Raw genomic sequence first — 15,303 nt, 5'->3', positions numbered from 1 at the left:
CCTGGTTATTGGTTCCCTTTAAAGGGTAACCGTACTTTCAAGTAACTTTTCAGAATAAGCTGTTCTATAACAGTATATCTGGTAAATATATGACTTGTACGTTGCATTTTCACTAGAGTTTCCCTCTCCATACACTTTCTTTAATTTGCAACCCACTGAGAGTTGAGGGGTGTGTAGGAGGAAGCAGATTAAAAGGGAGGAGAGAATATCTGCAGTGTTCTCTGCCATACACAGCTGAGCACAAAGAGAAGAACTCCTACTCTTCATTAATTTTTAGCAAACAGAGACAAGCAATGGCAGCATGATAAGAATCGACTCTGGGGTGAGGTAAACAGCAATTTTGGAAGCTCCCCCCTATAGTTATGTTCACGCTACCTGTTTCCTCTCCCTGCTCCTCATTGCTCCTCCCCTCTTCATAGAGTTTAATTGTGTTTAATTGTCACATAACACCACAATGAGCCTGCACTATATCTTGTCCTAAACTGAATAAGACGAATTTAAGCTGATTTTTCAGAGCAGATGACATGATCAGGAGGCATGCGGGTGGGGGAAGGATGCAGTAGTATCTGATAAGTGGGCTAAGAAGCAGATTTCTCTGATAAAATATATTATAAAGTTTCTTATATTCAGCTGTACCATTGATTTATGCAAAGAATGTTGAAAGTACCGTTCTGTTTTAAATGTCTTTTGTACTTACAATAGCTCACTGCCAAATGAAAATGAGAATTTTGTGTACTTTAATAGCTAACAGGTTTACTTATCAACATTAAGAAAAAATACATTAGAGGACATCTCTGACATCTTCTCTGTAAAGATCCATTTACATTACTTGTATATGGGTCTGTTCAAATTATGTTTTCGCCCTGCATTTAGCATGAGTATACACTAAATGTATCCATAGTGTTACCGTAGTGCCACCCCTGGGCAGCTTTACCCAGTGCCATTAGAGTTGCTTGATAGGCCTTCCCCATAGGGACCTTTCAATAAACTAGAGGGCTGTTAGTAGTTTATTGCCTGCAACAGGACAAAGGCATCTGCAGCACTTTTTTTTTGGGGGGGGGGGGTCATTTTTTGTCCATTTGCCACTTATTTTCAGTTAATAGGGAATACTAAATACATTCTGAGGCTGACTTACTAACTTTTTCACAGTGAGAACTTACAATAGAAAGTCTTAATCTAAAGTTCTGACGATGTAAACAGATTCGGCCTACAGACCTATGGGTGTGACAGCTGGGAGAGATGTGGATTGAGCATTTCCGATTTTGGACTGACGATTATATTGTTGTCGTGGAGATGAACCATCAACCAACATGTCAAGGTGGCGTTTTTCTCAAACAGAACACATGGGCAATTGGCCGAACAAGTGCCCCTGAGTATAGGAGAGAGGTCTGAGATAGCTGTTGGCTGACCGCCATCTATGTATTGGAGCCTTAAGTTACATACAATTGTGGCAAACTTCTAGTGCTATTTTATAGAAGCATAGGATAGTGACTTAGGCCATGTCCTTTCTAGTGCCATTGTCCTATAGGCCACAACCGTTTGGGTATTTTTTATACAAATTGTCAGGCTACTTATGCAAGTAAACCTACAGAAAAAACACTGAAACCCATATTATATAAACAATAATATTTATTATTGATTCAAATAAGTAGAAAAGGTTAAAATACGGGGATTAGGAAGAAGGAGAGGGAGAGGGGATGCAGAACAGTGATAGTACAAAATGACCCCCAGTGGTCACCCAACGCTTGTAGTCAGGATATAGATACATAAAGTTACAATCAATGCAAATAATGTTCGGTATACTTATGGAGTAATGAAACCGAATTAGTCCATGTAGTCAAAAGATCATCTAAAGCCGTAGGTGTAAGGAAAATAAGGAGCATAAATAGTTGATATTAAAAGGTCAAAGTTACCATAAATAGATCTCTGAAAGATCTAGATGGTGCTCCTAACTGTAACAAGAGGGCTATTTTAAGGGGATAAACTCGGTTTACATGAGACCATACGTATACAGTGACAATTTTATACAAAGGATGCTGAAGGTGCTGGGACTGTGGAAAAAGTTCCTCATATTCCTACATTCAGGCTGGTTTAGTGCGTAGGATAACATCAAAGCAGTTTTTAGATTTTAGTAATATATGGAGAACTATATGCAACCCCCACCAGGTGGAGCAGACATGGAGCGCACCTTACATAAATAGGCTAGTGCCTAAAAGGATGGTACTTTAACATGTGAGTACTGAATCAAACCAACATGTATACAGGCAATATAGGAAAATACATGTATTCATGAAACACTCCATATGTGCTCCATCAGACTGGAGGAACCACATCAACCAGCAATGATACAGTCATTTGGCATAAATCTTTAACCTGTTATTAGATGTATATATATATAAACGGATTCTGTTAATTATCCATTAGTCCATTAGATACAGCATCATTCAGTAGTTACAGAAAAAGATTATATTCAGCATACCTATTTGACCAGGTAGAAGGATAAATACCATTCAGGAATAGAAATATTTATAACCAAGTTGGTATATCTAGAGATGAAGAATATATAGTACCCAGTGCAGTAAATGCTACAATATAGGGGCTATAATTACCAGTTTGTAGATATATCCCTGAGGACACAACAGAACAATTAAGCTGCTGAAGACATTACACCTGGAGTATACTGAAATATACACATACAAATGCATAGAAAGCAATCAATTAGTTACTTACAAACAGGAGACCACTGGGAGGCTTCCCAACGCGCGTTTCGCCGTCTTTATCAAGGGAAACGTTTCCCTTGATAAAGACGGCGAAACGCGCGTTGGGAAGCCTCCCAGTGGTCTCCTGTTTGTAAGTAACTAATTGATTGCTTTCTATGCATTTGTATGTGTATATTTCAGTATACTCCAGGTGTAATGTCTTCAGCAGCTTAATTGTTCTGTTGTGTCCTCAGGGATATATCTACAAACTGGTAATTATAGCCCCTATATTGTAGCATTTACTGCACTGGGTACTATATATTCTTCATCTCTAGATATACCAACTTGGTTATAAATATTTCTATTCCTGAATGGTATTTATCCTTCTACCTGGTCAAATAGGTATGCTGAATATAATCTTTTTCTGTAACTACTGAATGATGCTGTATCTAATGGACTAATGGATAATTAACAGAATCCGTTTATATATATATACATCTAATAACAGGTTAAAGATTTATGCCAAATGACTGTATCATTGCTGGTTGATGTGGTTCCTCCAGTCTGATGGAGCACATATGGAGTGTTTCATGAATACATGTATTTTCCTATATTGCCTGTATACATGTTGGTTTGATTCAGTACTCACATGTTAAAGTACCATCCTTTTAGGCACTAGCCTATTTATGTAAGGTGCGCTCCATGTCTGCTCCACCTGGTGGGGGTTGCATATAGTCCTCCATATATTACTAAAATCTAAAAACTGCTTTGATGTTATCCTACGCACTAAACCAGCCTGAATGTAGGAATATGAGGAACTTTTTCCACAGTCCCAGCACCTTCAGCATCCTTTGTATAAAATTGTCACTGTATACGTATGGTCTCATGTAAACCGAGTTTATCCCCTTAAAATAGCCCTCTTGTTACAGTTAGGAGCACCAACTAGATCTTTCAGAGATCTATTTATGGTAACTTTGACCTTTTAATATCAACTATTTATGCTCCTTATTTTCCTTACACCTACGGCTTTAGATGATCTTTTGACTACATGGACTAATTCGGTTTCATTACTCCATAAGTATACCGAACATTATTTGCATTGATTGTAACTTTATGTATCTATATCCTGACTACAAGCGTTGGGTGACCACTGGGGGTCATTTTGTACTATCACTGTTCTGCATCCCCTCTCCCTCTCCTTCTTCCTAATCCCCGTATTTTAACCTTTTCTACTTATTTGAATCAATAATAAATATTATTGTTTATATAATATGGGTTTCAGTGTTTTTTCTGTAGGTTTTCATGTATATGCACACTGGAACAAGTAATATGTTCTCTTGTTTATTGAAGTACTTATGCAAGTAGCTAAGTAGCTCACCCCAATTGGGGTTTTTTTCACACTTTTGAGAGTTTCCAGTTTTTGGGGTTTTTTTGTAAATTGCAGCATGCCCTGGGAGTACCATTAATCTGAAAATAAAATAATCCTGAAGTGGAACAATAACCTTGAAAAAGACCTTAGGCCCAGAATATATACTTTTTTATTAAAAGGCAGCTTATTTTAAAACCTCTGTGACTTAAAGGGAACCTGTCATCAGAAATTTACCTGTAAACCTAAAAGTTTCCCCCTCTGCAGCTCCTGGGCTGCATTCTAGCAAGCTTCCTATAGTTTTTGTGGCCCCTTTTATACCAAAATAAATACTTTATAAACTTGTACCTTTTCGTATGCAAATTTTGAAAATTATCCATGGGGGCGGGCTGCCTGGTGTCCGTTGCTGTCCTCCTGCCGATTTACGCCGCCCCCGAACGCTGAATTTCAAACCTCAGGACGCCGCCCCTGGGCGCCCGTGGTCCCGCGCATGCGCTGTGCGACTGTAGCGGTGCCGTGCACTGTGTGCACGTGTGACCGCTGGTGACGCTTTGCGCGGGCACGAGGTTATGGGCGGCGCTGTGAGTGTCATCAGCAAGTGCCGCCCATAACCTCGTGACCGCACTTTCCCCTTTGCCTCCTGAGTTCTGCGCAAGCGTCTCCTCGTAACCTGTGGTGGCCTGATCCGCTCCTCCCATCTATTTCCTGCTGCAGGGCAAGATGGGAAAGGTGACGTCGGATCATTTGGCCAGCGCTTGCGCAGAACGCAGGAGGCAAAGGGGAGAGCGCGGCCACGGTATTATGGGCGGGCACTTGTGATGCATTCACAGCGCCGCCCATAATATCGTGCCTGCATCCACGTCACCAGCAGTCCTCGCGTGCACGGGACCTCGGGCGCTGTGGGCAGCGTCCTGATCTATGAAATGAAGCAATGGGGGACGGCGTAAACCAGAAGGAGGGACAGTAACGGACGCAAGAGAGCCCGCCCCCATGGAGAATTTACAAGAATTGCAGACAAAAAGGTACAGCTTTATAAAATGTTTAATTTGGTTTAAAAGGGGGCACAAAAAGTACAGGAAGCTTGCTAGAATACAGCCCAGGAGCTGCAGAGGGGTAATCTTTTAGGTTTAAAGCTCAATTTCTGATGACAGGTTCCCTTTAATTAAAATAATGTCTAACTTATAAGTAAAGAAATAGATCACATACTGAAAAAAAAACACATTAAACCTCACTAAATTGCTTTCATTTAAATAAGAAGCATTACCAATCACTCATAGCTGTCATATTTTATAAATATCAACAAAGAAATATGTCACTTCTGAAGGGCCCTCTGATCTATGGCTTATAATTTTCAGGATTTGTAGCAAACCACAAATCTTGTGTCAAGCCCTGGCATTTAATCCAGCCGATATAACTCCTTGACCTATTTATATTTCCTCAGCGCAATCTGAAAGTTTGGAATGCAAAGCCACCAAATGTGTATGAAAGTGAATGGCATTTAATTAAAGGCAAAAAAAATAATCTGAATTTAATAGTGAATGCATAAGGTCACGGCTGGAGAGTACAATATCAGTTCCACTGCACATACTTTAGAAACTTTTAATGAGAGTTTATTTATTAGGTGAATATTAAAACAGAATCAAATAATAATAAAAAATGACTTGAATAGGCAGTGGATAAATGATTATATTTTATATTTATAGTTTCAGATGCCACTTTGGCACCTGAACAAAAAAAAAATAAAATTTTTCCCCTCTATTAATTTACTGAACTCCTCCTATGAACAAACAAATATAACTTTTATTTATTTGGAAGTGATAAAGTGATGTAAAGTGGTGTTCAGGGATCTGTGGAACCAACAAGAATTTGTATAGATCTCTGGACCTGCTTGCAAGTACACTGCACTGCACTCGGATGACATGTGAGTGGAGTCCAATTTCCACTAACTCCAACAATGGAGAAATGTGGTTCTCTATCTTCCCCTGACAGTAGGCTCCATTCCACTCATCAGAGTGAATCGGATCAAGCTCTGATCATAGCTTGATCCGAGTGTCATTTGCATAACTGATCTGTATCACTTACATGAGAAAATCTACGCTCCTGTGACCCTGGGATAAGGAAATAAATTATATTTATTTGTGAATAGTACAGGCTAAATTAAAAGAGGGGTTATTTTTCTCAGGCGCCCATCTGAAACGTTATACAAATATATAATAAAACAGCTTTAGGCCTTTGTCACACGCCCGTGAAAATCACGCACGTGTTTCACGGACGTGTCAAAGATGCGGATTGTCCTCGGTGTGCTGTGTGTATGGCACACGTGTGTTCTCCGTGTGTTATCCGTGATAACACACGGAGAACGGGAACTTTCTGCTCACCTGTTCCTGGCGTCGCTGATCGTGGTGCTGATCTTCGGTCTCCGGTCCGGCCGACTCCCCTATGCTGCTTCCGGCCGCAGTGAATATCAAATGAGCATAATGAGCGGCGGTCGGCAGCAAGTGACAGCAGCGGCAGAGACAGGAGGGCTGGAGAAGGTGAGTAAAGGTTTGGTTTTTTTCAAAAGACACGTCTTTTCTCCAGTGCGTGTCACACAGAACACATCCGTGTGGTCCGTGTGACACATTTGCGTTCTGTGTGACACCTATGATGCTGGAGAAAAACGGACATGTCGGCGTATGGAGCACACGGGCACACGTAAGTACGGAACGGACACACGTTCCGTGCAAAAATAATTACGTGTGCCCGAAATTATAGGAAAACATATGTCAACGTGTGCTCGTGTCTCCGGTACGTGAGAAAACTGTCCATACACGTACCGGAGGCACGAACGTGTGACAGAGGCCTTAAGGGCAGTAGAAGTAGAAACACTGTATTCATATCTCTATAATAGGAAAATTCTGGTATTAAAAAGGTCACTTATATCCGCGTTTTAGTTAATGGTCAGTTTATACATAACTCATTGGCAGCACGGTGGCACAGTGGTTAGTACGGTTGCCTTGCAGAGCTGGAGTTTGTGAGAATGGTTTCCTCCATGTTTGTGTGAACAATCTTCAGGGTACCACCATACTCAAACATATGAAGTTATTTTGCTTTAAAATTTTATGGAGGTGTTATATCTTCACTATAGCACTAAGCAGCTGTGCTTAGAAAGAGTGTAGGCATCTTCACGAGCTTCAGCAAGCACACGTGGGGAAAATGAGCATGAGAAGCAGAAAACCTTGTCCATACAAATGGAGACCCCAGTACCCTGCAGTGTATAAGACACTACTGACAAATGTTCTGTATCTGCATCCCACCTTGGATTCAACTTGTAGTACTGCTTCTCCAGTTATTTGTGAAGGTTATGGTGCAAGACTCCCTCCATTCAAGGTGCTGATACAGTGCTACACCTGCTCTTTGTCAGGGGCCAAACACATACTGTATGATGGAGATTAATCGCTGGATCATTGGGGAAAGAATATATGAATTTGGTAAGCTAAAGGATATTCATCAAAGGTACCCAATTGTTCCTAAGTGATTTAATGAAGTAGTAATTTCCATGCTATGGATATGGTGGGGTTATCTGCTGATATAGCACTTATGGGACAAGGATTGACATCTTTTCTCACATCACTTAGTGAGAGACACTTTACTGCCAGATGAATGATTATTCCATGTCACTGGCATTCCTCTGTGACATCTTCTATCTTGGAATGGATTGTAGAAGTTGACCTCTACTGAATAAAGGACATAGTAAGAGATGAAAAAGATAAGGCATAAGGATTGTAACCAAAGACAAAACGATTGTAACCAAAGACATAAGGACTGTAAGGAAACAAAAGAAAAAACAGATTGAGGTTATATTATAAAGAAATATTAATTTATCCGTAAACTTCTTTATAAATAACAAATAAAATCCAGCAAACTGGACAGAGTCTTCACACTCCATAACTTACCTAGACATAGTAAAGCACGAAGAAAAATCATTTGAAGGTTTAATGTTGTAGGAATAACAAGTCCTAAGGCAAAACATACATTGGCCAAATGAAAAACCAGGTGGTGAATTTCTCTCCAGTTTTCACACACCTCATCTTCTGTGGTGTTCTGAACGAGGGCTGTAGAATTTATCGGTAGAATGATGCTTATTATGCTTTCAGCAGTCATCTTTACAAATCCTGCCAGATAAACAGTAAGCACAAATTTAGTTTCTGGAAATATCAGCAACCCCAAAACTGTATAATGTCATCACAAGACTTCTTTAAGGAAGACCTTCACTGGATTTTGTCATTTAATATAAGTACTGATTGCCACTGTTCAACTGATTCTGGAACAGTGTTTATATTTTATTTTTTTTCTGTGCCCCACCTTACAAAGCTATGCCTCCTCAGCAATAGCAAAGAATCCTTAAAGAAGTCTTCTAGCATTATGTGATTAAAACTAGATCACAATATAAATTATAAATAAATAGTATATAAATTATCTAAAGTTATAAAACGCTCTACATACTGCATGGGCAGGAAGATTTACTAAGTTAATCGATCCTTTAGCCTGAAGTAAAAATTTGATGAAACAGAAATTTGGCAAATACAGGGTACACATGCTTGGTTTCTATTTTGTAGACAGGAAAACGAGGTTCTGCATCACAGCTTCGGCATCAGCTAGCACTAAGTATTATTTATCATACGTTGACTAATTATGGTAAAATGTATGCTTTGATCTGGAAGTGAGCTTTAAGTTTTAGCCCAACAAATGCCCAAAAATGTTGTTATGGTGTCTAGTCTCTTTAGACAGTTTTGGAAACGGTCTAGAAAAGGTGTGTGTCTTAAAATGCACTCAAACTTTACCAGATTTGTGGACAAAAATTGGTCAAAAGTAAGCCAATCAAATGGCATTGCCCTCTGTGGCATTATGGTACATTGCCTACCTTGTTTTCTACTTGCAAAGGGTATAGGGTGCTTTACACGCTGCGATATCGGTAACGATATATCGTCGGGGTCATGTTGGTAGTGACGCACATCCGGCGCCATTACCGACATCGCAGCGTGTAACACAAATGAGCGACGATCAACGAGCACAAAAACGTGAAAAATCGTTGCTCGTTGACACGTCGCTCATTTCCTTAATATCGTTGCTGCAGCAGGTACGATGTTGTTCGTCGCTCCTGCGGCACCACATATCGCTGTGTGTGACGCCGCAGGAACGACGAACATCTCCTTACCTTCCTCCATCGGCAATGCGGAAGGAAGGAGCGATGTCGCAACGTGTAAAGCCCGCTTTAGTGTTGAGAGGTGCCAATAACATGGGATCTACACACACTTTCTAGAAAGCATGTATGATCAGCAGGTATGGTGAAACTGTTTTATTCATTAGAAAAAGCGTATAATACCCACCAATCAGGCACGCTACACAGCAGATATATGTGTTACACACACACACCCAGAGATCCAGGAGGGCGGCAAGCATCTGGGAGTAGTAGGGACCAACCCTTTAGCATAGGGAGTGGTTTGACTAAGCGCCCGCCGTGAGGCAGGACACCAGGTGCCAATCCCAGGGCAGGTGACCGGGACTGTGGCAGCTGAGCGGGTAATAGCAAGACTAGGGGAACAGAAACTCAGAGCAAAGTCCTGAAGAGAAATGGGCAGGGTAAGCACCAGCAGACATCAGACACAAGTCACCAGGAAAAGGACCTCAGGCACAGGTCTCAGGATCAGGTCAGGTTCTAGACATCTTGCAGAGGTCATGAGACACCGAACATCAAGTACAGCAGGCAAAAACCACAGCAGGGCGGCAGAAGAACAATAAGAACAGACCGCAGCAGAGTGGTGTGGGCACACCAGGCGTGGACCTCGGCAGAGTGAAGTCAGCACAGCAGGTACTTCCAGACTTCAGCTAACATATAAACACGATTTTATTCATAGGATACAGCAGGACTACGGGTATATCATACAGCAGAATATCAGGAAACACAGCAGGACTTCGGGTATATCACATGGCAGGATATCAGGGTAATCACATGGCAGGAAATCAGGCTACATCACATGGCAGGAACACAAATACAGGACACAGGACTAGGCTGGAGTCCAGGGGGATTGCCAGTAACTCGATACCCCGGACCCTGAATCTGCAGGTACCTGAGCACGCCGGGACAATGGTTAACCGGACTACAGGCAGGATACCAAACTCAGACAGGTGACCAGACTAAGGGAGTATAGTGGATTCAGGAACAGAAGACACCAGCTCTTTAGGAGAAACACATACAAGTCACTTAATACTCTGCACCTCCTATCAGTGTGAGGAGTCTGAAATAGCTGGCGCCTCCCAGCAATAGGCTGGGGACACCTTAGCAAGGTGCGCACATCTCTCTATAAAAAATTAGGAAGGGTGCGTGAGCGCACCCTAGGCTAAAGAGCAGGAAACCTCTCACAACATGTGCAGCGCCTGCAGCCTAAGTGGGAGCAGAGCCAGCCATCACGTGAGCATCCATCGGGAACAAGAGTCGGGGACTGCACTTATACGCAGACGGCAGAGAAGAGGGAAGCAGGTACAGTACACAAGGTACAGACAATACGTGACAATATGTAGATGTAACATCATTGGCACTGATCACCTACCGTTGCAGAAGTGAACAGTGCTGGACAAACCATTTCAGTTGTCAAAGTTTAAGACAGTAATAATACATCTGCATTAAAGCATTTAATTACTTTTGAATCTTCAAGATTTGTTTTCTGTATGGTCAAATGCAGCAGATTATTTTACTGACAGGTTTTCACAGAAATGCATGGCAAATCCACAACAAAATAAGAGTTTTATTAAGCAAATTGTGACAATAGTTTGCTGCAATTTTCAGCCTAGGCATTGCAAGCAGTGAAAGCTACGGTGATACTTTTTGACGTAAAATTAAAATGTTCCAGATTTTTAGGCTGCACGCAGCCATGGGATGAGATTTGCTGTGTGCATACCTACACAGAAAATTCAGAGCAACGCTGCCCCATATGACCATACCCTTAACACCTCCCAAATACATCAAAGTCGGACAAACAGTAGGACTGGTCAACTATCAAATGTGTACGTGGGCCTCCTACCTCAAGATAGATTAGAAAGTTTACATTTAAACATCTGATCCTTTTCTCAAGGGAGGTGAGCACCTTTATAGACAGAACTAGTCTAGTCCTACTTTCAGCAGAAAAGTGAATTCAACTATCCGTTAGATCATAATGATTATGAGCTCTTTCCTGAAGCCCTATTTGAGCACATAGATGTCTTAGAGAGTGGTAACAAAGAACGGCTCAGATCCAGCATATCTGACATCAGATCCAGCAATAATGTACAGAGTCATTCAGTTGAAGGTCTGAGAAATCATGCTACACCACAGCAAAAATTATTACAGGCCAGCTGCATCTTCCTCTGAGACATGTAACGGTTCAGCACTGGTTTCAGAAGCATTACTTGTGATCATTTGATCAGCAGGTGAAACTTTAGGAGATAACCACTTTAAAGATCTTTAAGTGTTCAGTCTTAAAAGCCATAGACAGAACACAAATGCAGAATAAGGCAATTGTATCATGTCCGTTCCAATTAAATATTAATAGCATATTGTTACTATAACAATGCCAGTCACTCCCCAGCTGCAGTGAAATAGAAATTTTAAGCCTTACATTTTCCAGCATCGTGCCCTGAATAACCTATAATTCAATGCTGTCCATGGTGCTGAATTATATAAAAGGTTTTAGCACATATACAATATATAAACTATCATTTTAATAGATTTCTTGTATGAAGTCTGTATTCAGTATTGAGAATATGACTATATTTTACAACACCTACAGTCAAGGTTTTAAATCAATGACTGAAGTGTAATGGGGTCGCCAGAAGCAGATACTCATGCTCAGTGCTACACGGCATTTGTACACCAACACCGCTATCTGCCAGTGGACCTGGGTCGCCAGGAACTAAGCTGCAAGGGGTGTGTTTCCTTGAGGGAAAAGTTAGAAGGAGACGCCGAGTAAGGTGACAACTGTGGTGCACTTACAAAATATAAAAGGATGGGCTGGCAGCAAGAAGGGGGAGTTAGCACCAAGATTAATAGGGGAGCAGACCCATGTCGTCTGCAGAGGGCATCCTAGGAAGTGTACAGAGGAACCTGAAGACCGAATACTGTCACCAGAAGAACCCAAAGACCGAATATCATCATCAGAGGAACCCAAGGACCGAATATCATCGTCAGAGGAACCTGAAGACCGAATACCATTGCCAAAGGAATCCGGAGACTGAATACCATCGCCTGAGGAAACTGTAGAACGAATACCATCACCAGAGGAACCAAGAAACCGAATACCATTGACAGAGGAAAACAGAAACCCAATACTGTCGCCAGAGGAACCCGAAGACTGAATACCATTGCCAGAGGAAGCCAAAGACTGAATACCATCGCCTGAGGAAACTGTAGAACGAATACCATCACCAGAGGAACCAAGAAACAGAATACCATTGACAGAGGAAAACAGAAACCCAATACCATCGCCAGAGGAAACCGAAGACTGAATACCATTGCCAGAGGAAGCCGAAGACTGAATACCATCGCCAGAGGAACCCGAAGACCGAATACCGTAACCAGAAAAGAACCAGACTAAGGTCTCAAACGCCGTAGATTGGATATCGAGAACCAGAGACTGAGAAATTACCATTTGTTTCGGTGCAGCCTCCAAGTGAGCTGGAACGTTACTTCCTGCCTGAGCATACGGTACTTAGAGAGCATAGCCGATTACCAGAGTTAACTGTTGATATCGCGAGCTGCCACTTTTAGTGTACTACTATGCCTGTATAGAAATATTTATGTAGAGCTTAAGCTTTCTTGCTTAATTGTATATTATGACTACAAGTGGGACGACAACGACACTCCCCTGATGGAAGGACAGGGATTCTGATAATGTTAAGGGAACTTGTTCATAATAATCTCCAGTGATTGTATGCACCGGATTAGTCAAGGGTAATAACTAATAATCACAACTTCACCAGAGAGTCAGGGACACTACGCCTACGCCTCACAGACCAAAATAGAATAAACTATAGCTGGCAATGGTAGAAGGATTCCACCAGCATAAATAGGAGTGGAGCAGATGTGATAGGTCCCCCACAACTTTTAATTAAAGAAGCAAGCAGACTAGCAGAGATGAACTCTTACTAGCCTGCCTATGAATCAGCACACAGCAGGTCAACGCCAGAGTTTGCCTGTGTTGATCCCAGACACCACAGAAATCATCAGTTTCAAAATCTGCAATCTCAACAGAGCCCAATGCCACCATGACAGTTGGCGGAGTTTGTGCAAAATTCTGTGTGGCAGTGTGAGTGATAACACCAAATTTAATACACCTGCTCCACATTTACACCTGAGACATTCTATCACTAATGAGTCACATAACACAAGGGAGTAAAAAATTGGGCACAATTTGGTCATTTTCACTTAGGCCGATGCTGCGATGTCGCACGCGATAGTCCCCGCCCCCGTCGCAGGTACGATATCGTGTGATAGCTGGCGTAGCGAAAATTATCGCTACGCCAGCTTCACACGCACTCACCCGCCCTGCGACCGTCGCTCTGGCCGTCGCCCCGCCTCCTTCCTAAGGGGGCGGGTCGTGCGGTGTCATAGCGACGTCACACGGCAGGCGACCAATAACGGCGGAGGGGCGGAGATGAGCAGGATGTAAACATCCCGCCCATATCCTTCCTTCCGCATATCCTACGGAAGCCACGGTGACGCCGGTAGGAGATGTTCCTCGCTCCTGCGGCTTCACACACAGCGATGTGTGCTGCCGCAGGAACAAGGAACCACATCGGACCGTCGCGTCAGCGTAATTATGGATTACGCCGACGCTGCAGCGATGATACAATTACGACGATTTTGCGCTCGTAAATCGTATCATCTAGGCTTTACACACTACGATGTCGCATGCGATGCCGGATGTGCGTCACTTTCAATTTGACCCCACCGACATCGCACCTGCGATGTCGTAGTGTGCAAAGCCGCCCTTAGAGCCATACTCACTTTTGTTGCCAGTAGTTTAGACCTGAATGGTTGTGCATTTAGTTATTTAGAGGTCACACCAAATTTACACTGTTATACAACCTGTGTACACTGACTACTTTCCATTGTATCCAAGTGTCATATCTTCAGTGTTGTCCCATAAAAAGATATACGGTAATCAAATATTTACAAAAATGTGAGGGTGTAATACATTTTTTTTATATACTGTATAATGTTTGATAAATGTAGGTCAATATGTTTTATAAAACTTAGTGCTTAGTTAAAAAGAAATTCATTGCTGATACCCACCTATTTGCATTTTCCCTATTAGACCTGTATTACTAAAATTACAACATGAAGTAATCAATTACTTTATAATCCACTTATTGAAATTCTAAATTAATTCTAGGAGACAGCTAAGCATGCAACTAGCAAGATTTTCCTATTGATTTCTATGCAAGTTATTTCCACCTTACAAGTAAAAACTGACATGGGCTGACAGCATGGTCTACATGGCTTTTGAAGCCTGGTCCAGCAATGTAAATTTTCTACATGAAACTAGATGATTTTTTTTATACGTTCGTGTAAACCTAGCCTTTTAAATATGTAGAAATGTTAAATTATTAACTTTAGATGTATTTTATAAATAAAAGCAAATCATATTGATGTAAATTTACCACTAATAGGTGATAGTTATTTCCCCAAAGTAATGCATAACAAATTGTAAAAATTTGGCCTGATCAGGAATATAACCTGTAGACACGAATATGTGTACATCTGCTATATACAATCCTCAAGCTGCAACACCAAGAAGGAAAAGTCTCACATGTACTTCATGGGATATGAGTTTAGAGACACTGCAGGCCATGGTAGCTCATTTAGGCCATGTAGGCTGCTCACAGTAGCAAGAGTGACATGCGGCGTAGTCTTGTGTTAAAATCCGGCTTCAGTGACACTTTCACATTCCCTGTTGAAGGGCTCGTCATGGTGTTGCCCTTTGTGATCTCTAGCCCAATCTCTAGCTATCGTTACATCCAAGACAAAGACTGCACTTTTCACTGAAAAGGATAATCTCCATTTCAGCCTCCATTGCAGTGTACTTTGCACCATGATAGTCTTTGAGAGCAGTAGTGTGCGGTCAATGGAACTCTTGTTGCTGTACACCTGGCTCGCAGTCCTATGTTGCGCAAACGTCTCCTCACTGTTTCTGTAGACACTATATGATGTAGTGCACATGT

At 41.7% G+C, this 15,303-nt stretch overlaps 1 protein-coding gene across 3 annotated transcripts in view; it reads right to left on the bottom strand.

The window, feature by feature from the left end:
* Positions 1-15,303, bottom strand: part of POPDC1 (popeye domain cAMP effector 1) — a 186,861-nt gene that overhangs the window by 120,530 nt on the left and 51,028 nt on the right. For all 3 annotated transcript variants that reach the window (XM_075340087.1, XM_075340086.1, XM_075340084.1), the window contains exon 2: positions 8,001-8,219. In XM_075340087.1, coding sequence (XP_075196202.1) covers positions 8,001-8,208 — 208 coding nt within the window. In that variant the 5' untranslated portion in view covers positions 8,209-8,219. The remainder of the gene's footprint in view (positions 1-8,000; positions 8,220-15,303) is intronic.

This window comes from Anomaloglossus baeobatrachus, chromosome 3 (assembly GCF_048569485.1).
Source record: "Anomaloglossus baeobatrachus isolate aAnoBae1 chromosome 3, aAnoBae1.hap1, whole genome shotgun sequence".
Classification (NCBI taxonomy): Eukaryota; Metazoa; Chordata; class Amphibia; order Anura; family Aromobatidae; genus Anomaloglossus; species Anomaloglossus baeobatrachus.
The sequence above is the reverse complement of the archived record's forward strand: the minus strand, read 5'-3'. Positions and strand labels throughout refer to the sequence as shown.